Source organism: Emys orbicularis, chromosome 14 (genome assembly GCF_028017835.1).
Source record: "Emys orbicularis isolate rEmyOrb1 chromosome 14, rEmyOrb1.hap1, whole genome shotgun sequence".
Lineage (NCBI taxonomy): Eukaryota > Metazoa > Chordata > Testudines > Emydidae > Emys > Emys orbicularis.
Genome location: NC_088696.1, coordinates 43,325,685 through 43,347,811, shown reverse-complemented (window position 1 = coordinate 43,347,811; position 22,127 = coordinate 43,325,685). Strand labels below are relative to the sequence as shown.

The 22,127-nt window shown below is 51.5% G+C and overlaps 1 protein-coding gene across 1 annotated transcript in view; it reads left to right on the top strand.

The window, feature by feature from the left end:
- HYDIN (HYDIN axonemal central pair apparatus protein) overlaps window positions 1–22,127 on the top strand; it is a 383,856-nt gene that overhangs the window by 216,884 nt on the left and 144,845 nt on the right. Inside the window, 5 exon segments of the mRNA XM_065416810.1 lie at window positions 4,948–5,050; window positions 7,989–8,108; window positions 8,930–9,139; window positions 13,449–13,586; window positions 21,301–21,478. Of these exon segments, the coding sequence (XP_065272882.1) occupies window positions 4,948–5,050; window positions 7,989–8,108; window positions 8,930–9,139; window positions 13,449–13,586; window positions 21,301–21,478 (749 nt within the window).

The following is a 22,127-nucleotide window of genomic DNA, read 5'->3' as shown; positions in this document are numbered from 1 at the left end:
AGGAACTTGACTCTGGGTGGCTGGAATCCCAGGCTAGCACATTAGCCTCTGGACCAGCCTTCCTCTCCTCTGCTCTTCTCCAGCCCTGCTCTGGAAGGACGATTGATCAGTATGATGCTGGACAATTGAAGGCGTGAGGCACAAAGGGAAATAAGGGGAAAGAGCAGATGAGGAGCTTAGGGGATGCCTCCATGAAACCAACTCTGATGGAGTTTGGAGGAGATGAGCCATTGTTAAGCCGTTCCCCACTTCCTCCTCTCTTTTTTGGGCCATTTCCTGAAGTTCCTACTTAGACAAAACTCCCATTAATATCAGTGAGAGAGTTGCCTATGGACTGATTGAGGATTCTGGAATTTCATTCCGGTATTGTCTCCATCTTGTATCCCCTCCCATCCCTTTTACTTTTCTAAAACAGCAATTGCCTTTTGTTTCAACCCTATGGAGTTTATTGTCTTAACTGTGAGTAATAAGCTTTCCTATGGCCCCTGTCAGTTCCCTGAGGATGATCTCACTCCCATATTTTAAGTGTTTCACTTCTTGTTATTCATTTTTTTCCCTCTGGTAAAAGTCTTAGTGGTTTTGTGCTTCTCCTTAGCAGAAGCTCCCAGTCATTATCTTCCAGCGTGGCATCCCAGAGGGCTTCCACTTTAGGATGAACGATATTGTTATTATCTAGGCTCTGTGGTCCAATGAAGTTGCCTTAAGCTGTTCTATAAACCTGGGCATAATTTAATAAGTGACTATAGATTTTCCATCTCGGGGGCTTTACTCTTCTCGTGAGTTGCTATTAACTGCAGTATTTATCACAAGAGGCTTTTCGTTAGGAGGCAGTATAGCTAGCAGTGTGGGTATAACCAAAAGGGATGGCCAAAATGTTCTGGCCTAGGCCCAGACCCTCAAAGGCATTTAGGCTCCTCACTTCCATGGAAATCAATGAATGAAATCAGTGGAACCAAGAAGAGTTGAGACCCTAGCTGAGTACATGGGGAGGGGAAGGATTCACAGTCATTTCTGGGCCCTCTGGATTGCAGTTCAGAAATGTTCACACTTTTTGTTCTCCTCTCATGAGAGTTCATATGAGCGAAATGTTGAGATTAGAAGTGTTCATCAGAAGCACATTTCAGGCAGGGGCATCATTTGCTATGGATTAAGAGGTGCAGTTTTCCCCCCCCCCCCGACCTTGGTTTGCCCCACTGTCCCCAATTTTTTGTCTATATGCTCCACTTCTCCCTCGCCCCAACTTTTTGTGGGATATCATTTAATCACATATAATGTTCTATATGCTAACACAACTTTGCCCCTCTGCCAAAATTTTTCTGATTTCAAGCCTGTAGCCAAGATTCAGTTAGTTAAGGGAATAAAAGATCATTTTATGGCAAAATGAAACTTGTTTCAGGTGGAAATGTAAGTGACTTGCAAAGGACGCATCAGCCAATGAGGAAACGGAAACAGCACCATGCAACTTTGGGAACGAGGCACAAAGCTCGACTAGCAAATGCCAAGCATTGACTAGCTGATGAAGGGTCAAAGTTTCAAAAGTACCTAAGTGATTTAGGAGATGAAATCTCATTTTCAAAAGTGACTTAGGCACTTAGGAGCCTAAATGTCATTGAGAGTCTATGGGACCTACGCTCCTGGGGCCAGATTTTCAAAGTTATTGAGGCACCTAAGGAATAAATCCCTCTGGGTGTCTATCTGCATCTTTTTGAAATTTAGCCCTAAATTCCGTTTTCAAGAGTGACGCAGGCACCTAAGATTACAAATACAGTCAAATACAGACGCTCCCCGACTTACGCAAGCATTCCGTTCTGGAACGCCTTGTGTAACTCGAATTTTGCGTAAGTTGGAAACGTATACCCGACCGTTACGCAAAAAAAAGAAAAAGAAAAACCCCACCTCCTATTTCTAGCTTACGGAACTTTTTCCGTAAATGCGGATTTGCATAAGTCGGGTTTGCGTAACCCGGGGGGCGTCTGTAAGGGATTTGTGGATATTAACCTAGAAGGACCAAAGCTTACTCTCAAAGTCACTTCGTATTGCTGCTGCTATGTTTGCGCCTCACTTATGCCAGTCAGCAGCATATGTAGTTGTAAAGCTGTCACTGGAAGCACTTGATTTGTTTTCCCTTGTGCTCGGAGGCCTTTGCTAACATTAGATTCCCCCCCAGGGAATTTCCCATCATCACTACGGCAGATATAGCACAGTGGTGGTTTGCTGTAGTGTAAACAAGGCTCGGTGGGATGCTGCTCTTTTTCAACTGTCTACACGTGCTCTGAGCAGCGCTAGGTGATGTGGTTGGAAGGCCATTGGTGCCAGTGGTATGTCTACATTAGAGTTCAGATCATTGCTACTACCCGGGGACCTGTACCTGTGGCAGCTACAATGGGCATTTCAGGGATAAAAGTCTAGTGTAGATGCAGTCAGAAAGAAATTCTCACCCTTTCAAAGGCCACTGGCCTCCAAATAGAAGAAAGTTACAGCAAGTGGATGTTACTAATTGGAGCTATTTATAAATAGACTGCGGTGCAATACCACTAAGATCCTTAGACGTGCTTAGCCTTGCCACGTAGAGATTTAGCTGTGATGCACATGTGTGATTTGGGTGAGTGACTGGTTTTAAGGCTCTGGATGTAGTGTTCATTGGGATGCAATGCTCTAGCTAGAAGGTGACCCCTTTGTAATGACACACACACACACACCTCTTTCTTCCACAGGTATAGTTTCATTGCACAGAAAATGCACTGCCTCTCATTTTTCAGCGTAGCCTTTTTTTTGGTGAGGCAAGAGAATCAAATCTTTAACGTGCCCTCTTCCTCTCTTTTCCCAACACCTCACTGCCCCGCAATAGAATCGTAGAATATCAGGGTTGGAAGGGACCTCAGGAGGTCATGTAGTTCAACCCCTGCTCAAAGCAGGACCAATCCCCAACTAAATCATCCCAGCCAGGGCTTTGTCAAGCCTGACCTTAAAAACCTCTAAGGACGGAGATTCCACCACCTCCCTAGGTAACCCATTCCAGTGCTTCACCACCCTCCTAGTGAAAAAGTTTTTCCTAATATCCAACCTAGACCTCCCCCACTGCAACTTGAGATCATTACTCCTTGTATCAGTACATCAGTATCTTTCCCCCTTAGTTCTTTGCTCCAATGAAATGCAAAGACACCAACATCGGCCTGTAACGGGGTGCAGACTCACCACAGTGGCACCTCCTGCTGGTTGGTTTGGGAATTAGCTCTTTCAGCAGTACGCCTTCGCTAGTGGTGTCTCGCTCACCGTTACTCTCGTGGTCTCCACTGTCCTCACAGTCAGACCCACGTCACTCCCAGACCACGGCGTCTGCTTCTGGACACTGCCCTCCGGCTGCGCCCGCTCCGCTGGCTCTCCCCCCTTCCAGGGACCAGCAGCTTCTGGATCTATCACTCACCTCAGTGGCTCACTGCAGTCCTCAGTCTAGCCCCTTCCTCCAAGGGCAAACTGCAGTCTGGCTTAGCCACTCTCATCACTGGCAAGTTGGGGGGAAAGCGGGGAGGCCAGGCCCCCCACTCCAGGCCCCGACCCAGGGACCCTCTAGCCGCAGCCACTTACTCCTCCAACTCTCCTCTACTACCTACTTCCCTGGGCCACTTCCCCATCACCTTCTCTGCCCCTTTGTGTAAGGGCCCCAGTCTGGCAGTCGTCAACCCAGAGCTCTCCCATCCTCTGCTGACCCTGCCCTGCCCAACCCAGCTCTATCTTAGGTGCTTCTCTAAGAGCCAGTTCTTCTCCCTTTGCCCTCCAGGGAGAGACTGAGCTCCTCTCCGCCCTGCAGCCTTCTTATAGGGCCCAGTCTGGCCATGATTGGCTGCTTTTAAGTCACCACTTGATTGGCTCCCAATAGGCCCTTCCAGGATTGGCTGTGGCGCTGCGCAGCCTCGCTGGCTTGCTTTAACCCCTTCCACACCAGAATGGAGCAGCTGCCCCAATACACGGCCACACTGTATCTGCATGGAAAGTGGTCTCTCTGTGAGGTGCAGCATGACCTGCCCTCCTCTTTACAGCCTGAAATACTCAGTGTTGTCCATTAGCTACTCATACTCAGTTCCCGCAGCAGCTGGGAGCAGTGACAGTTGAGCAGTTTCATGCATAGGGTACGTCTGCACTGCAATCCGGACAGTATTCATAGGCACACCTGAGCGAGCATTGATCAAAGGAGCTCAGTGAAAATAGTACTGTTGCCATGGTAGCATGGGCTAGCTGTCCGAGTGTGTCCCCGGGTCCGGGGTGGGATTGTACTCGAGTAGCTAGCCCAGGCTACCACAGCTACACGGCGGTTTTTAGCCAGCTAGCTCAGACAAGGATAGCTGTAATATGCCTACGTATGCAGCAATCATGCCTCCTGATTGCCAGGCAGATGTACCAATAGAGACATCAGCAGCCATCCTGGGACCTCACCCTGCCAAGCTCGGGAGCGGTTGCATGGAGAGGATGGATGGGGTAGCTCTGGGAATTTCAAATCAATATGTCCCCCCTCGGGTGCAGGCATTTTCACAGCATGCTCATGTTTAAACCTAATTTCATTTTCAAGGTTCAGCCCTGGAGGACGTAAGTCTAACATTGAACCCGAACCAACAAATGAGCAGAAAACTCAGCAGGAGACCCAAGCAGCCTCAGAACAAAGTGACAGCAACATCTCTGTGAGGTTTGTACAGAAATCGTCAGCCTCAAGAGTCGGATTCTGACAGAGCTTTCTGTAGGGGACCCATTCCACCACAGCCGTCCCGTCTGGGAGCTGTCAGGGCCGTCCGAGAGGATCTGGCGGTCACAGATGGCCTTTCCCAGCAACCCAGTGGGACTTGTGCGCTTCCCAGTTTGATTTCCCACTAGTGCGGGCTGCAGGAGATAAACATCTATTGGACACTTGGTAAAGCTCTGGTGACTTATTCCTTTTCTCTCCGTATGTTTCCCCAGAAACTCCAGAGAGATGGATGTGGAGAAACATGTCAATGGGACGAGTGAAGAGGAGACCCAATGCAAAGAGCCGCTGGACAGAAATGATTCCTCAGAAATAAAGGTAGCAATTCCTCTAGCCCTATTGCCTGGATCCCATGAAGTCCAAGTCATTCACCTGCTTGACCTGCTCACTCCAGCAGAATCAGACTAGTCACCTTCCCTACCTTTAAACCTTCCCAATTGCCTGCTGACTTGGTAGGTCATACATCTCGGGTGGGATTTTCAAACACTCACTGCATCGCTCTAACTCTGCTCTTCACAGCGTCTCTGGTAGTAAAACTCCCATTAACTTTAACGGGAGCTAAATTAGGCCGACACTAAGCACTTTGAAAAATCACACCTCTCTTCTCCACTGACCTAATTCTCACCCAGCACCAGGCTAGGCCTGTGTTTACATACTAACTTCAAAAGCAGTTACTGACTCGCTCCCTAATTTACACAAGTAGCTTCTAACTTCCTAGTCTTTTCTAATGCAATCTACACTGAGGACTGACCTACCAACACCCCACACCTGCTCAGACCCAGCTAGAACTGCCTACTCATGTAGTTGCTACCTTCTTCCTGTATCTCTTAATCCATGGGGGATGGTGACAAGGAAAGTCAACAGGTACTTGTGTGAAATGATGCTTTGGAGAGAAAGGCACAAAGTCTGCCATTTGCTAAATTCTTATGCATGGCTTTGAAAATTCTCTTCAGTTCTCTGACCTTTAGCGGTTAGCCTTGCTTCTTTAGACATTGATGTTAATGTTTATCAGAATTGCCTCCTAGTTCTGTATCCCACTGAAAAGAATATGTTAATGGAACATTAAGATGAAAGGAAGGCAGTATTTAGGAGACCTGTGTTCTATTCCCAGCTGTGCCACTGGCCTGCTGGGTGACCTTGGGCAAGTCATTTCCCCTCTTGTGCCTCAGTTTCCCCACCTGTAAAATGGGGGTAGTGCTACTGGCTTCCTTTGTTTTGAGGTTGACTGATGAAAAATAGTGGAGAAGAGCTGGGTAGTACCATTATGACGTTGTGAAACACACAGAATTCAAGAGGTGGCAAAGTTAAGTTTGCAGTACGTTCTAGTTCAGGGTCACCAGGTGGTCACTGTTAAGAATTTAACTATCATAATGGAATATTCACTCTGGAAATTTTCTCTTGACTGGGAAAAATGGTGCTCAGTGACCATAAATACATTGTGAGCCGCGTTTTCAAATACAGGCCTGTAGTGTATTCAACATTGTCTGCTTGGTTGCTGTGGTTGTGTAACGCCGACAGACCCCTGTCATTGGCGGGCAGGATTGAACTGGGGACCTCTGGAGCTTAGTGCATGAGCTAAAAGCCAACGGGCTCTTAGCTAAGGCTGTAGAGCAGACACATTTTATCTCTCTCTCTCTAAGTGCCACTAGATGGGACAGACCACCACACCCAGGAGGTGTGTGGGTTACAGTTGCACAGGTGAACCAGGTAAATGCATATATTAGTAGCTAAGTATGGACCTAACTACGCCTCTTGCTTCATTTGCACATCAATTGTGTGCCCACACTTTTCTGAACTTGGGTCTGGGCCTTTGGCTTTTGATGAGATGTACCTATGTATGTGCAATACAATAATGTATGCAGCAGGCGTGCTATGTTCAGAGACTGACCCAGCCAGGAGCAACATGGCTGCAGTGTTCGTTGTGAAAAGGAAGGGGTGGGCTCAAGATTGGGAGTGGCAGTTTGCTTGCCCTAGCTCAGTGGCTCTCAACCTTTCCAGACAATTGTACCCCTTCCAGGAGTCTGATTTGTCTTGTGCACCCCAAGTTTCACCCCACTTAAAAACTACTTGCTCACAAAATCAGGCATAAAAATACAAAAAGTGTCACAGCACACTATTACTAACAAATTGCTGACTTTCTCATTTTGACCATACATTAGGGTTCCTTCCCCACTCTGAACTTTGGGGTACAGATGTGGGGACCCACATGAAAGACCCTCTAAGCTTATTTTACCAGCTTAGGTTAAAAACTTTCCCAAGGCACAAATTCCACCTTGCCTTGAACAGTATGCTGCCACCACCAAGTGATTTAGACAGAATCAGGGGAAAGGACCACTTGGAGTCCTATTCCCCCAAGCCCTGCACCCCCCTTTCCTGGGGAAGGCTTGAGAATAATATCCTCACCAATTGGTACAGGTGAACACAGACCCGAACCCTTGGATTTTAAGAACAATGAAAAATCAATTGGGTTCTTAAAAGAAGAATTTTAATTAAAGAAAAGGTAAAAGAATCACCTCGGTAAAATCAGGATGGTAAGTACTTTACAGAATAACAAAAGACTCAAACACACAGAAGATTTCCCCTCTAGGCAAAACTTCAAAGTTACAAAAACAGGGATAAACCTCCCTCTTAGCACAGGGAAAATTTACAAGCTAAAACAAAAAGTAATCTAACACATTTTTTGCTATTACTTACTATTTTTGCAAGACTAGATGCTTAGTTCAGATATGGCTTAGGGAGATGTATTTTCCCTGCCCTGTTTCCTTGTTGACTCTAGGAGACACAGACAAAAAACCTTCCCCCACAGATTTGAAAGTATCTTCTCCCCTTATTGGTCCTTTTGGTCAGGTGCCACCCAGGTTATCTGAACTTCTTAACCCTTTACAGGTGAAAGAGGAATTAACCCTTTACAGGGTAAAGAGGGATTTTATGCTACCCTTAGCTGTATGTTTATGACACCATAGAATTATAAAATAAATCAATTGGAATATAAATATTGTCATGTATTCAGCATTGCCTGCTTCGTTGGTGTGGTTGCACAGGTGACCCATACAGTTCAGTGTATAGTATATAGAGCAGTATAAACAAGTCATTGTATGACATTTTAGTTTGTACTGACTTCACTAGTGCTTCTTATGTAGCCTGTTGTAAAACTAGGCAAATATCTAGATGAGTTGATGTACCCCCTGGAAGAGCTCTGGGTACACGTTCACCTGGTTGAGAACCACTGCCCTAACTTGTGCTGCTTGTTTCCTAGATGCTAATGGTGGGTGCCGATGAGGTGGAAGGCATTTCTCTGACTCAGAGCCCGGCGGAGCTCAAGGAATCACTGTGGTTTGTGGAGTCGGAAGACCTTCTTGCAACAGGGGTGGAAGAAGTAAGTAGGAGATTCACTGGATTTAAGACTGTTCTCTCACTCCCTTGTCTCTTGCCTCACTTCTAAGGATCATTCCCAGGGACACCCCTGTAGCAGCCCCACAAAATGTCCTATACCACACGCTGTATGATGCTGCCATCATTGCAACATGTGTTAACTGGTTCTAAGTCTCATGGACCTTAAAGTCTATGTATCTTTTAGAACCTTTCTTCTGAAGAGCAGTAACACCTTTCTGAGGGAAAACTCCCATTGACTTCACTTTCACTGATTTCAATAAAAGCTTTGCCTGGATAGAGTGTAAAGACTTCAATACTCATCCCTTCACTAATTAATTGGTTAATAACAACAATTCTGGCAGTGGTTTGCCTTAGCACACAGCACAGGAACAAAATCAAGCGTGTTGGGAGTAAGCCGAACTGAGTCCCTGTGGGCTCTGCTGACTCTTTGTCTGAAGGCCCTTCAAGGGCTGGGAATTCCAATGAAGAGGAACCTCACCTGAGAGGACCTCCTGCCACCCAAGACCGCACGAATGCTGCCTTAGTGACCATGGAGACTACGTATCCCCTATGCCCCTTCAGTTTAGATCAGGGAGGTTGTAAGCCGGAGATTAGAAACATTCCATTTGTGCCTGCCCCCACTGGAGGAGCCAGTATCGTCTGTGCCTTGCTCCAAACAACTGCTGTGCAGAGGAAAATGCCAGGGCATTTGACAGGATGAAGCTCTTCTGAAGTTGCTATCCATTGATTTCTGCACTCTGAAATGTTTAACTGTGTCATGTCTGCCTTGCTCCGCCCTCTCCCCCCCCATCCTCCCTCCACCAGGTGTTTGACATCTTGCCCCTCTATGGAATGCTCCAACCCAGCGAGAGTCAGCAGGTCTCGTTCACCTTTTATGGCCACGCCGACATCACTGCCCGGGCCAAGGCGCTGTGCAAAGTCGAGGGAGGCCCTACCTATGAGATCATGCTGAGCGGAGAGGCTTCACTCATCAGTTATGCCTTTGACATAAAGGAGATTGACTATGGGCTGCAGGTAAAACACAGGAGAGGCCTGAGTTTCAGAGCCACCAACTTCCATTCAACTGGCCGGATGTGCCATCATCCCGTGCTGTCATATGTTCCCTTCTGACAGGGTGCCCCGTCTCTGGATACCGTTATACGGCCCCTCACAGCCCCTCTCTCGCTGTCAGCAGAACCTCCTCTGCATGATATACACCTGTATCCAGGGCCGGATTAATTTTTTGTGGGCCCGGTGCCAAACATATTTGTGGGCCCCCTGGGGAATGAAGAGGACAGGGGCAAGAGCACAGCGGGCAGGGTGGATTTGATTTAAATCATGATTTAAATCACTAGTTAGGAAGACTCGATTTAATGATGGGTTTCTACATAAAAGTCCGTTCTTGTTGGTTGTTACAACCTTAAAACATATTCTTCACAACTCAGAGATAGATTTAGGTTTCATTTTTAGAAGGTACACACTATACATTTTTAAACCGTGATTTATTTTGAAAACTTTTCCAATGAGTTTTATAGCTATATCAGAAAATGAATGATTGTTTGGTTATTTCATTTACCAAAGATAATTGAAGCAGATATTTATGAAGTCATTGGGAGGTGAACTATCTCCAATTCAACAGGTTAATCATTAATATTTGGAGGATTTTCTTGCCATGCTGTATTAGGCGGAGAACATCACCAGACAGACATTTAAATTGTTTTATTTAACTAAAACAACAATGTTAAGTATTCTGGACTTTTTCCCTTCAACAGCAAACATAATATTTTAACAACCAAAAAATGTCCCTCACTTCTCACATTTATCTCCAGACTTTTCCTTGTCCAGATCTATTCTGCCCCCAACAATCTTTTATTCATTGAACTTTTTGAAACTTTTCACTTTTAAAGAGAGGTAAGGGGTTGACCCTGTGTACACAAATTTGCAGAGGGACAATAGAGTTGAGGTCTGTTATTTCTCACCTCTAAACATTATTTATTTATTAAAAACATTTTTGCTGTTAACAAGCATGTTACCTCTGGAGACACAAATCCACAGTTTGAGAACTGCAAAACTAGGCATCTCTGATGGTATCTTCTGGACTGAGCACTGAGTCCCATTGGGTAGATAGAAAAATTAACCTGTGTCCCCCTTCCCATCTCTGATGCCACAGAGCCTTGCCCGTGTCCCCATTTCCTATTCCCTCCCCATTCCCTATTTCCTATTCTCATTTCCCATTCCCCCCTCCTCCTCCTTAGCAGGCCCAAATATATCTGCAATGCACTTCCACAGTCCCATCCCTTACAACTTAGGGTCATGTTCCATTTTGGGTCTGGGATCTTCGTCCCACCTCTTTTGTATCCCATGGGAGGGGTAAGGAGTGAGGTTGTGCTGCTGTCAAGGACAGGCATTTCTTTGGCCTTTTAGTGTTTTAGTTCTTTATTATTATTTAGTATTTATTTAGTGTTTCTCCCCTTGTGAGTGCTGGTGATGCAATAGCTCTTCACCGCTCTCCCCCTTATAGTGGTGGGGGATGAGTAAAGGTGGGGGTGCAGTGTTAAGGCCCCCCTGACCCTCAATGCCTGCACACTTCAGGGGACAGCAGCTGCTGGAAGGGGCATTTCCCTCACTAGTGTTAAGCCGCCCGATGCTCCCAGGACTCGGAGGGACAGCGTGGCTGCTACTCTAGCCCAGGCTGGATCTGGGAGGAAGGACACAGGTGCTGCTGTGCAAGGTCCCTCGCCCCCGTTAGGAGTTGGAGCTAGGACGGGGCACCGGGGCAAGGAGTGGGGAAGTGGGAGGGGGGAACTGAGGGGAGGAGGGGGCCCCGGGCCGGGCAGGGGGCGCAGCGGGAGGAGGACGGGGAGGAAGATCTGGGAGGCAGCCTGTAAAAAAATCGCTTCCTTCCAGAGAAGCAGACTCACCCTGCCCAGTGTCCAGGCTGCGTGGCTGCTGCTCTCTCCCCCCACAAACAGCTGATCCGGAGCAGGGCGAGAGAGTGGGCTGGTCTACACTGGGGGGGATCGATCCAAGATACACAACTTCAGCTACGCGAATAGCGTAGCTGAAGTCGAAGTATCTTGGATCGAATTACCTGGGGTCCAGACGGCGCGGGATCGACGGCCGCGGCTCCCCCGTCGACTGCGCTACCGCCGCTCGCTCTGGTGGAGTTCCGGAGTCGACGGTGAGCGCGTTCGGGGATCGATAGATCGCGTCTTAACGAGACGCGATCTATCGATCCCGGATAAATCGATTGCTACCCGCCGATGCGGCGGGTAGTGAAGACGTACCCAGTGAGAGGAGGAGGGGCGAGTACACAACGTGCTGGGGGAGGGGGAGCTTTGCTGCCGGCTGCCCTGCAACATCAGGACAGAGCCCCAGGCACAGCAGCAGCAAGCTTCCGGGAGAAGAGAGGCTGGGCCGGGGCCCCTTTGGAGCATGGGCCCGGCGCAGTGGCCCCACTGGCGCCGTTGTAAATCTGGTATTGCCTGTATCCCCACAATCTCTCTCTTGTGGGCAGCATAACCTCTTCAGCCCTGCATCTTTTTGGTATCTACTGTTCTTGGGCTTAGTAGAAGGGAAGCAGTGGAAGTAAGATTGCTGTTGCTTGTAGGAAAAATGATTCTATCGATTAACTCCAGCCGCACTGGTAAAGGTCAATCAGTTTCATGCCATGATCAGTCCTGTACAAGGTATACCTCTGCTGGTAAAGTAGGAAGCAGCACGAATGTACTATGGTGTAAGGGGATTTTAATGAACCTGCACATTAATGAAGGAAAAATAAACCTTTGAAGGATCTGTGTTAGTTTTCAGATTCATCCTGCCCATGGAGGGAGCTGTTCGTTAGAAAACATGGCAGCCCCAATAACAGTGAGATATGGGAAATCTGAGGTTTTCGGTTACTTAGAGACCAGCCTCCTTGACCATGTAGAGAAAGAGACAGAGGAGGGGGAGTTGGGAGACACATGACATGCCTTCAGAGTCTGTAGGAGAGCACTTAGTAATTAGTGACATTTGGTTTGATCTTTGCCTCTACTTCTGCAAATGCCTGAAAACAAATTAAAGGCAGTGGGGCAGTTCCATCCATGTAGTAAAGCACCACAGATGAATTGAGCTCCTTTCCTTTAACCAGTCATTCAGTTTTCTGTGTTGCCTTTTCACCATGAATAGTGTATTTAACTAGAACCCAGTAATTGTAGACCAAATGGTGTGAGACTCAGACATCAGAATCAAAACTCAGAGAACCACTGTTTCACTTAAACCAACTAAAAAAGACCAAAGAGATTATTATCTAATCTCTTTAGATGTTAATGCGCTTATTGTATTCCTTTTCCTACCACTGCAGGTTCCAAAAATACTTGGGCATAGGAGCATTTTCCTGTATACATCCTCCAGGTTCATCCAAGCAGTGTTGGGCAGAATCCAGTGTTCTGGATGCTTTCCCTGAGGATGAATGATACATTCATTCGTTATTAAAATAATAATGTCAACTAACATCACATACGTTGGATTATGCTATCACTGGAATGGGACAAATCTGCCCCGATCTATCTCCTTTGACCTCAGGGGAGTTACCCCCGGGATCGGTTTGACCCAGGGAGTCCGAAATACAGCACTATCTTCCAAAATAAATTGTTTGAAGTGTTGTAGCCGTGTTGGTCTCAGGTTATGAGAGAGACAAAGATGGGTGAATCAATCTTTTATTGGATTAACTGCTGGTGGTGGACAGGACAAGCTTTCGACAGCAGTTGGTTCAATAACAGATATCATCTCACCTATCTTAGCTTTCCCAGAAGAGGCACATTTGGAAAATGGCAGCAAGGAACAGGAGATGTTCGTGCTTTGCGGAGCTGAGGGGGAGCTCCCAGGTATCTCTGTGCTCATTCACAGCTTCTCCTGCTTACCAGATAGGAGTTGCCAGGCTGGATTAGACCCAGGGCCGCCCAGGCCAGTGTCCTGTCTCTGACATTGGCTCAGAGGCCTCGGAGGAAGGTGCAGGACCCTGAAGCAGGTAGTTATGGGACAAACGTCCCCCAGGAAATACCCCCATCAATTAGAGGCTGATTTACGCCCTGAAGCCAGGGGGATTTACATCCCCTCCAAAACTCCTCCTTGGTTCCTGATTGCTATTTAAATCCTTTCTCTCGTAAATCTGCATGTTCTTACAGAATATCCAGTCCTGCTGGAGTCCTACTGAGCTTGTGACCACAGCGACACGTTTGGAAGACTGTTTCCTGTCTCTTGCTTTCCTTGAATGTCCCCTTGTCTGTGTGTTATGAGTACGTGGGAAGCGAATCTGAAAAGAAGCCTTGGTATTGACTCTCCTGTTCCGCTCGTTTCCCCTCAGCTATTTGACCAAGTCATTGAAGCTGAAATCACGCTATGCAATAGCGGGAAGGTTGGATTTGGGTACATGGTACTGAACACGAGCCAGGCCTCCGCCGACACCCCTCCGCCAGGAGTGCCACTGATCCTGCCTGCCACTGTGAGTATTGTGACAGATGGATGGAGCCCTGAGGGGCTAGAGTTAAAATCCTGGCACTGCCCGCCAGAGGCCCCACCAGTGCTGGCGACTGGGCTGATCGCCATTCCTAAGGGAAGCCCCCTCCTTGGCACAGCAAGGGCGATTGTCTAGCTGTGTTGCCAGAGGATGAGGATGTAAATCCAGCAGGGGAGATGATGGAAGGTTATAGCTGCTGGGAGCTAGTGAAGGTCAAATGGACGTGCTCCTTAATAGACTCCGAGTGGCAGGAGGCTCCCCCATCAAACGACCAGCTGCAGGCAGCTCAAGTGCTTTGGCCACGCTTTGAGCCGTGGCTGCTGGGAGCTTTGGGTTTGTGCTGACGATGGAACTGGATTGCACAGATTCTTTTTTCTTCCCAGCAGAACCTGGGTCACATTGCCCAGCCCAGCCCAGCCAATCTCAGAGCCTGGTCTGAGCCCAGTAAGATATACTCCTTCCCCACCTGCCCAATCACAGATGCCAGCTTATCCACCCACTCCTTCAGCACGAGCGTGCTGGCGTGTCTCTTTCAAGTGCTCAGGAGTATACTTGTACTGGCACATTTCGTTTAGGAACAGTCCTTGCTGTTTTTATGGGCTCAGAGAAGATCTCAGGAGTGAGGAAAGCCCAGTGTGTCTCTGTTGCTCAGTTTCTCTTTCTCTCACACTCCTGCTTTCTCCCCAGACCTCTGAGTCACCTCCACTCGACACAAACCTGCGTGCCTCTGCACTCGCTTGTGTTCTCTGCTTTGATGGGCTTTGCATGCAGCTTGTGTTTATTCTCCTTAGCGCAAAGTACTGCCTGAGGTCCTGATGGTCCTTGTGCTGCTGGATGGGCTGGGCTGGGGGCTGGAAGGCCTTCCCCTGTTCCCATGACTCTGCAACAGGCCCCCACCAGAGCAGTCTCTGGGCTCTGGGCAGCAGGATGTTAGGGGGTGTCGCCCATAGAACTAGCTTAGCCTTTTCTTTTCCTTAGCAGTAACTAGACTAGACTAGACCCCTGTTCCTCCAGCTCATTACATTAGTATCTGTTGGCAACCAATACAATTATTAACCATTAAAGAATAAAGCTAGAGGGGGGCCAGGAGGAGTTGGAGCCAATCCCTCTCTCCTGTTCACCTGCCCACAAAGCGGGACCGATGCAGCGGGGGAACCAGTCCATGCCATTAAGCAGATTGCTCAGCCCCAAATGGAAGGAGAAGCCCCATCTCACTGCCTCTGTATAGGTCTGGGAAAGCCACCGCCTGCCCCTCGTGCTGCAGTGACGTCCCCTCAGCAGTGTGGCTAATGTACCTGTTACATCCTTGGGAGTAGCAGTTTGAGGAAGAAATCACTGGAGACACAGAGAGCTGTAAACCTTACAACCAGCCATTTATTGCCACAGCAGTGCTTATTGCTCCTTTCAAGTCTCCTCTTTCCCAAGGAGAGGAAGCCAAATGGCTCTAATATTTCCGCATAACTTTCATGAAGCCTGGTATCCTCGCATAGATGAGTCTCTGATGCCCTCTGCTGCAGCCTCTCTGAGACTGTGATCTCTTGCCTGAGGTACAGCAAGCAGGACTGCCCGGGATTCTGGATGGGGGCTGAGTGCTTTGTAACGGCTGCTGCCCCTCTGCTAACACAGCCGAGGACCTGGTCTGGCTGGCTTTTTACCACGTGCTGAGCTTGTGTTCCCCAGGGATTTCCACTGCGCTGTGCCCAGTGAGCATGCTGGCTGATTGCTCTGTTGAACAAAGATTCTGCCCCCCAATACAGCACTGTGGGGAGCAAAGCTGAGGAAATTCCGTTGGAATGAGACAGAGGGGTGACACAGGAGGGAAAGCGGCACCTTCCCTATTGCACAGGTGCCAGTACCTTTGTCTGACAGACCCTGCCTGAGTGGGGCTCCAGGTCTGGGGCTACCAGAGCCAGGGAATAGCCACTCTGCATGGAAGGCTGCCAATCAATCCTGCAGAGCAGCAGCCGAGAGAACCTGCAGAAGTTTCCTGCTGCTCAGAGCAGCATTGCCACCTGCTATATACGCTCCCCTGCCCCCTGACCAGGGTTATCCGTGCACGGGGAGCCAAAGAAAGCTGGCGGTTGGTGCTGGGGGCTAGGCAGGGAGGAGCACAGCAGCAAAAAGAGGATCCCCCACATTGGGGAGATCCCCTGGTTTTCTCATAGATGTTGGCCGTAGGTGAGTTCTAAAGGCTACAGCACCTACCAGCCCTGCGGCTGGACAGCTCACCTTCAGAGCCACCTCTGGAAGCCAGTGCCTTCTCTTACCTGCTGTTCTGCAGGACTCTCCGAGGTGCTGCCTTGTCAGCGCTAACCACACGATGTCCACTGGCTACTGCTGACCTGTTATGACCGTGACACGTCGGAGCGAGTTAATGAAGGACCCGGTGCCCATGCTGGAGTGCACACTGGCTCTGCTCAATCACACTGCTCTGCTGGGTGACCCCCCCACACATCCCCAACAGAGGGACTGGAATTCGCGAGAGAAGAGCCATGGACTTGCCTGTGTTTTGCTATCCCGGCTGATAGAGCTGTCTCCTTTCCAGTCCAGCTTCATGATCCTGCAGCACAGGGGCCTCTGCATTTAGAATTATATACATGCCTAGGGTGTTTGCATCCAATATGGCCCTCCGGTTGTGTGTGCTCCAGGGATGGGATCTGTACAAAACACAGTTAGCTTTTCATTTCCATTTGCTCCTCCCTTTTCCCCACTGGCTCTTGTATTTTGCTGGTAAGAAAATTCCCTTGGTCTCTGAAGTGGACTCTCTTGTATTCCTCCCTTCGCCATCCTTTAGTTTAAGTAAATGTCCATGTAACTTCTAGACACCAGCTGCAGATCTGTCCTTTGGGTTCAGATTTTTAAAGGTACTCTGGGGTTGCTGCGCTCTGCGTTGCAGTGCCTCACTGATGTAGGAGCCTTAGTCTCATTTTCAAAAGCGATTTACCCACGTAGGCGTTAAATCCCATCAACTGTCAATGGGGTTAAATCCCATCAACCGTCAATGGGGTTTTGGCTCCTAAGTGCCTAAATTCCTTTTGAAAATGAAATTTAGGCTCCTAATTGAGTTAGCTGTTGCAACACTGAATGCAGCAACACCTGTATACGTTCACAAATCTAAGCCTTAGCCCATTTCTCCAATAATGCTACTTCCTGGCCCCAAACTACCCTTAGCTGTCTAAAAAGTATGCATCTCTCGGGGATGCAGTGTGTTATAGGGATGGGGCACTGGCTGGGGATTCAGGAGTTTTGGGTTCTGCTCTTGGCTCTGCCACTGACCTGCTGTGTGACCTTGGCTAGTCACGTCCCCTCTCTGTGCCTCAGTTTCCCCTTCCACACATTGTCTGCCTTGTCTATTTGGACTATAAGCTCTCTGGGGAAGGGACTGTCTCTCATTCTGTGGGTACGTCTTCACTACCCGCCGTATCGGGTAGCATTCTGTGGGTACGTCTTCACTACCCGTATCGGCGGGTAGCAATCGATTTATCCGGGATTGATATATCGCGTCTCGTTAAGACTCGATATATTGATCCCCGAACGCGCTCACCGTCGACTCCGGAACTCCACCAGAGCGAGTGGCGGTAGCGCAGTCGACGGGGGAGCCGCGGCCGTCGATCCCGCGCCGTCTGGACCCCAGGTAATTCGATCCAAGATACTTCGACTTCAGCTATGCTATTCGCGTAGCTAAAGTTGCGTATCTTGGATCAATCCCCCCCTCCCCCTCCCCAGTGTAGACCTAAGTATATCGCACCTGCTCCATGGGGCTGTGATCTCAATTGCTTGTATTACTGTTGGCCCTACTGTAATACAAATAATAACAAAGCACACCATGCAGCCCACTGGAGAGATACCAGCATCCCTTCCAGGGCCGGCTCTGGCTTTTTTGCCGCCCCAGGCGGGGGGGGAGGGCGGCCGGAGCCCCGGGGGGAGGGCGGTGAGCCCCGGCGGGGGCTCCGCTCTCCCCCCGGCGGCCGGGGGGAGGGTGCCGGGGGGGAGGGCGGCCAGAGCGCCGGGGGCAGGGCGGCGAGCCCCAGCCGGGGCTCGGCTCTCCCCCCGGCGGCCAGAGCTCGGCTCTCCCCCCGGCGGCAGGGTGGCGAGAGGGCGGCGAGCCCAGCCGGGGGGAGGGCGCCAGGGGGGAGGGCGGCCAGAGCGCCGGGGGGAGGGCGGCGAGCCTGGCCGTGGCCCCGCTCTCCCCGGCGGCCGGAGCGCTGCGCCGCCCCCCTCCAGGTGCCGCCCCAAGCACAAGCTTGGTGGGCTGGTGCCTGGAGCCGGCCCTGATCCCTTCAGGCACTTAACACTTTCCTAAGCACTTCAGCCTCTCTCTCAGCATATCCCAGCACATTTCTCTAGAGTTGCCCCGTTTGTGCTGCCTAAGTCCATTGAATGTCCTACCCCAGAGCCAATGTGTCCAGTGATGAGCTGCCAAAATATGAACAACAGGTTCCCTCCTCACCCCACGAGGGGGTCGTGCCCCCCCCCGACTCCTGCCCCATCCAACCCCCCATGTTCCTTGAGGGCCCCCCCCGGGACCCCTGCCCCATCCACCCCCCTTCCCTGTCCCCTGACTGCCCCCTGCCGCCCCATCCAACCCCTCCTCGCATTCCTGATGGCCCCCCGGGGCCTCTGCCCCATCCAACCACCCCTTCTCTCTGTCCCCGACTGCCCCCCACCGCCCCATCCAACCCCTGCTCCTTCCTGACTGCCCTCGTTCAATACCCCTGTTCCCTGCCCTCTGACCGCCCCGACCCCTATCCACCCCCCCCCACAAGCCCCCGAACTCCCTTGCCCTCTTCCAACACCCCCTCCCTGCCCCCTTACTGCGCTGCCTGGAGCCGCTCGGCCGGGTCCGGGTCTGGGTCTGCTCGGCTAGGGCCGGGGCCGGGGCCGATCGGCCAGGGCCGGGGCCGGGACCGGCTCCGCTCGGCCAGGACTGGGACCGGCGCCGCGGGGCCTGAGCCGGGCCGGGCCGGAGCTGCTTGGCTGGGACCGGGGCCGGCGCTGCGGGGCCTGAGCCGTGCCGTGCCGAAGCCACTCGGCCGGGACCGGGACCGGTGCCAGTGCTGCGGGGCCCGAGCCGGGCCGGGCCGGAGCCGCTCGGCCAGGACCGGGACTGGGGGGCCCGGGCCGGGCCGGAGCTGCTTGACCAGGACTGGCGCCGCAGGGCCCGAGCCGGGCCAGGGCTGGGACCGGGCTGGGGCGCTCGGTGGGGGCCAGGCCAGGGCCAGGGGGCCGGGCCGGAGGGAGCCGCTCGGCTGGAGCCGGGCTGGGCCGCGCCGCGCCTCGCCTCGCCTCCCTGGAGCGCCCCCCCCGTCCCAGCTTACCTGCCTGCTGCTTGTTTCAGGCTTTCCGCGAACATCTGATTCGCGGGAAGCAGGGGAGGGGGAGGGGAAGGGAGGAGGAGCGTTCAGGGGAGGAGGGGGAAGTGAGCTGGGGCCGGGGACGGGGTGGACAGCTGCCCGAGCTTTTGTTAAATTTAAAAGCCCTTTTAGAACCAGTTGTCCCAGAACAACCGGTTCTAAAAGGGCTTCTAAATTTAACAACCGGTTCCTGCGAACCGGTGGGAACCGGCTCCAGCTCACCACTGGATGTGTCCTTTCCAGGGCCGGTGCAAGGAAGTTTCGCGCCCTAAGCGAAACTTCCACCTTGCGCGCCCCCCCCCAGCCCTGCGGCAGCTCCCCCCCGCCCTGAGGCACCGCCCCCCCCCCGCGGCAGCTCCCCCCCCCGGGGGAGCCATGCAGCAGCTCCCCACCCCAGCTCACCTCTGCTCCGCCTCCTCCCCAAGCACGCCGCCCCCACTCTAATTCTCCTCCCGTCCCAGGCTTGCGGCGCCAAACAGCTGATTGGCGCCGCAAGCCTGGGAGGCGGGAGAAGTGGAGCGGCCGCTGCGCTGGGAGAGGGAGTCTGAGCCGCACGTGTCAGCGCGCCGCCGGCAGCCCAGCCCAGGAACGCTGTAAAAAAAAATTGGGGGCACCACTTTTTGGCGCCCCCAAATCTTGGCGCCCTAGGCAACCGCCTAGTTTGCCTTAATGGTAGCACCGGCCCTGGTCCTTTCTCATTTCTGTCTCTCGTGGTCCTTCCCCCTCGGTGCTATTGGGAGGAGTGGATCATGTGATGTCTGCTGCTATGGGGTAGTGAAGATCAGTGACCTTAATTCTGCCCTTTGCCATTACAGAAACCAAGGACATCACTCTGCGCTATGGGTGTCCAGAGTTATTTTTCCCTTCTGGGCCAACTCAAGCAAAACTTCCCCACACATTCAGGCCCTTGTGTTCCTAAAGTGATGGCCAGAGTCCTTGCTAGCCATCCCTTGTCTAGTCAAGAGCACAGGCGTCATGCCTGATTTACTCACGCACAGGCTGTAAGTGTGCAGGCAGTGGTGGTTGTGCAAATGGGCCTCTCGTTAGTGACAGTCGGGCCCTGGATGTTAACTGGTGGACCGGGGGGTGGGGGAGGTACAATAAAAGCTCCATGTTAGGGAACGGGGTTTGGGGTTTGGCAGGGACAGTACGTTCTAGGTGACGCCACGCTTTGTCACCTGTACTTACATAGCGCTCGTATCTGAGCGTCATGTCGTTATTCTCACAGCACCCTGGTGAGGCAGGGAAGTGCTCTTTGCCCCGTTGTCTGACAGATGGGGACCTGCAGCACAGAGAGACTAAGGGAACATCGACACAGCCGCTGGGAAGTGTAATCCCCTAGTGCCTAAAAATAACAGCCTGGCTGCAGCAGCATGGGCTTGCCACCCACGTTCAACACTTCCGGCTCCATACGTGGGTGGCTAGCCTGGGCCACCAGGGCCACGCTGCTATTTGTCATTGGGAATTATAGCTCCCAGCTGCTGTGAAGACAGACATACCTTCACTGATTGGCACAAGGTCACACAGGAAGTTAGTAAGGGAGAAAGGAATGGAACCTGGGTTTCCCCAGTCCAGGCTAGCAACTTAGCCACTCGGCCCCCCCTTCCTCTCGCTGCCCTGGGTGAGCTTCTCCAGTAAGTTGCTGTGTTGAAATGTGCACCCTGCACAATTCCGGCCCAGCAACCTACTGGATGTGCCCAGCTACTGCAGTGGTTTGCCACACCCAGGATTCCATGCAGGCGAATGAAAACACTTCCCCTTTGCCAGCAGGAATGAAGTATTTTCCTAGAAAAGACTTTCCCAAGCCTAGCACCTAGCTCTGGGCCTGCTTGGATGACCAAGTGTGAAGGGCACAGGCAGCCTCTCTTCCCCCACTCACAGCCCTGTGCAATGTGGATGAGGGTGGGGGCACAGGGCCTGATCCCTGTTGGCTGTTAGCCTCTTGGGTGCAAGCTGCCTGAAAGGGAGTGGGGTAAATTGGGGCTGTGGAGCTGGTTGGGCATAGTCTGTCCCCTCTCTGAGCCACAACTGGGGCCGAATCAGCCAGCAGTGCACCCTGAAGGCACCCAGGGCACCTCCAGGCCTGCATTAGTACTGGTCTGACGGGGTTAGCCTCACCGTGTCTTCTGACACAGAGGCTTGAGCTGATGAGTGCCTTTGGGTGTATGGAAGCTACAACACGTCGCTTGAATCCAGTGAGAGCAACTTCACTCATTCTGTTTGCTTCAGCTCGATGCCCTCCCTTCCTCACCTCTTGCCCCCACCCCAGCGCTTGGCAGCATCCCCATGTGTTCAGTGAACTCTCTGCCCGGTACCATGTCCTGCCTGTCTCCCTCCTGCTGCAGGGTTACATTGAATCCAAAAAAGAACAAGTGCTGAAGGTCTATTACCTGCCTGGCGTGCCTGAGGTCTTCCAACAGACCTTCCAGATACAGGTGGCCCACCTGGAGCCAGAGAGCATCACCTTGAAAGGAGAGGGAACCTTCCCCAGGATCTGCCTGGATCTGCCCAGAAACATCAAAGGTAGGGACACCCTGCCCACCGCTCCCTCTTCTGCTCAGTTCCAGACACTCGCTGAAGGCTCTCTTCAGTACTTCCTTGCCTCGCATTCATAGGGCACCATCCCACGTACTTCCAAAGAACATGTAGGTTCTGGGAACCATAGGACTGGCAGGGACCTCCTGGGTCATGGAGTCCACTCCCTGCTATGGCAGGCAGCTCCATCGGAGAAACTTAGCAAGCTCAATCCTAGCACTAGTCAGGTTGTTTGGCCCCACCTAGTCTATTGGTTCGGGATTGTTAACGAAATCTTTAACCTGTCAACTGCTGCTATCGGCATGTGGTATTTATTGAGCACTGACATGGCAGCAAATGCAGGAGAGGATGTGGTCTCTGCCCCAGAGACCGTACCGTTGAGAGAGCCAGGTGATACAACAGAGGCCCAGAAAGGGTCCAGGTGAGCAAGGAGTTGTGGGGTAGGAGGGAATGGGGGCAGGGAAGGGTACAGCTCAGTGGGAATGAGACACTTGTATTGAGGAGGAAGATGAATGGGACCGGTGGAGGGATTCAGAGAGGAAGGCACATGCTCTGCATGGTGTGTGAGGAGAGGTCTTTTTCACAGTAGCATTTGGGATGTGCTGAAGGGGAGGGAAGTGGGGGGCCAGAGAGGAGG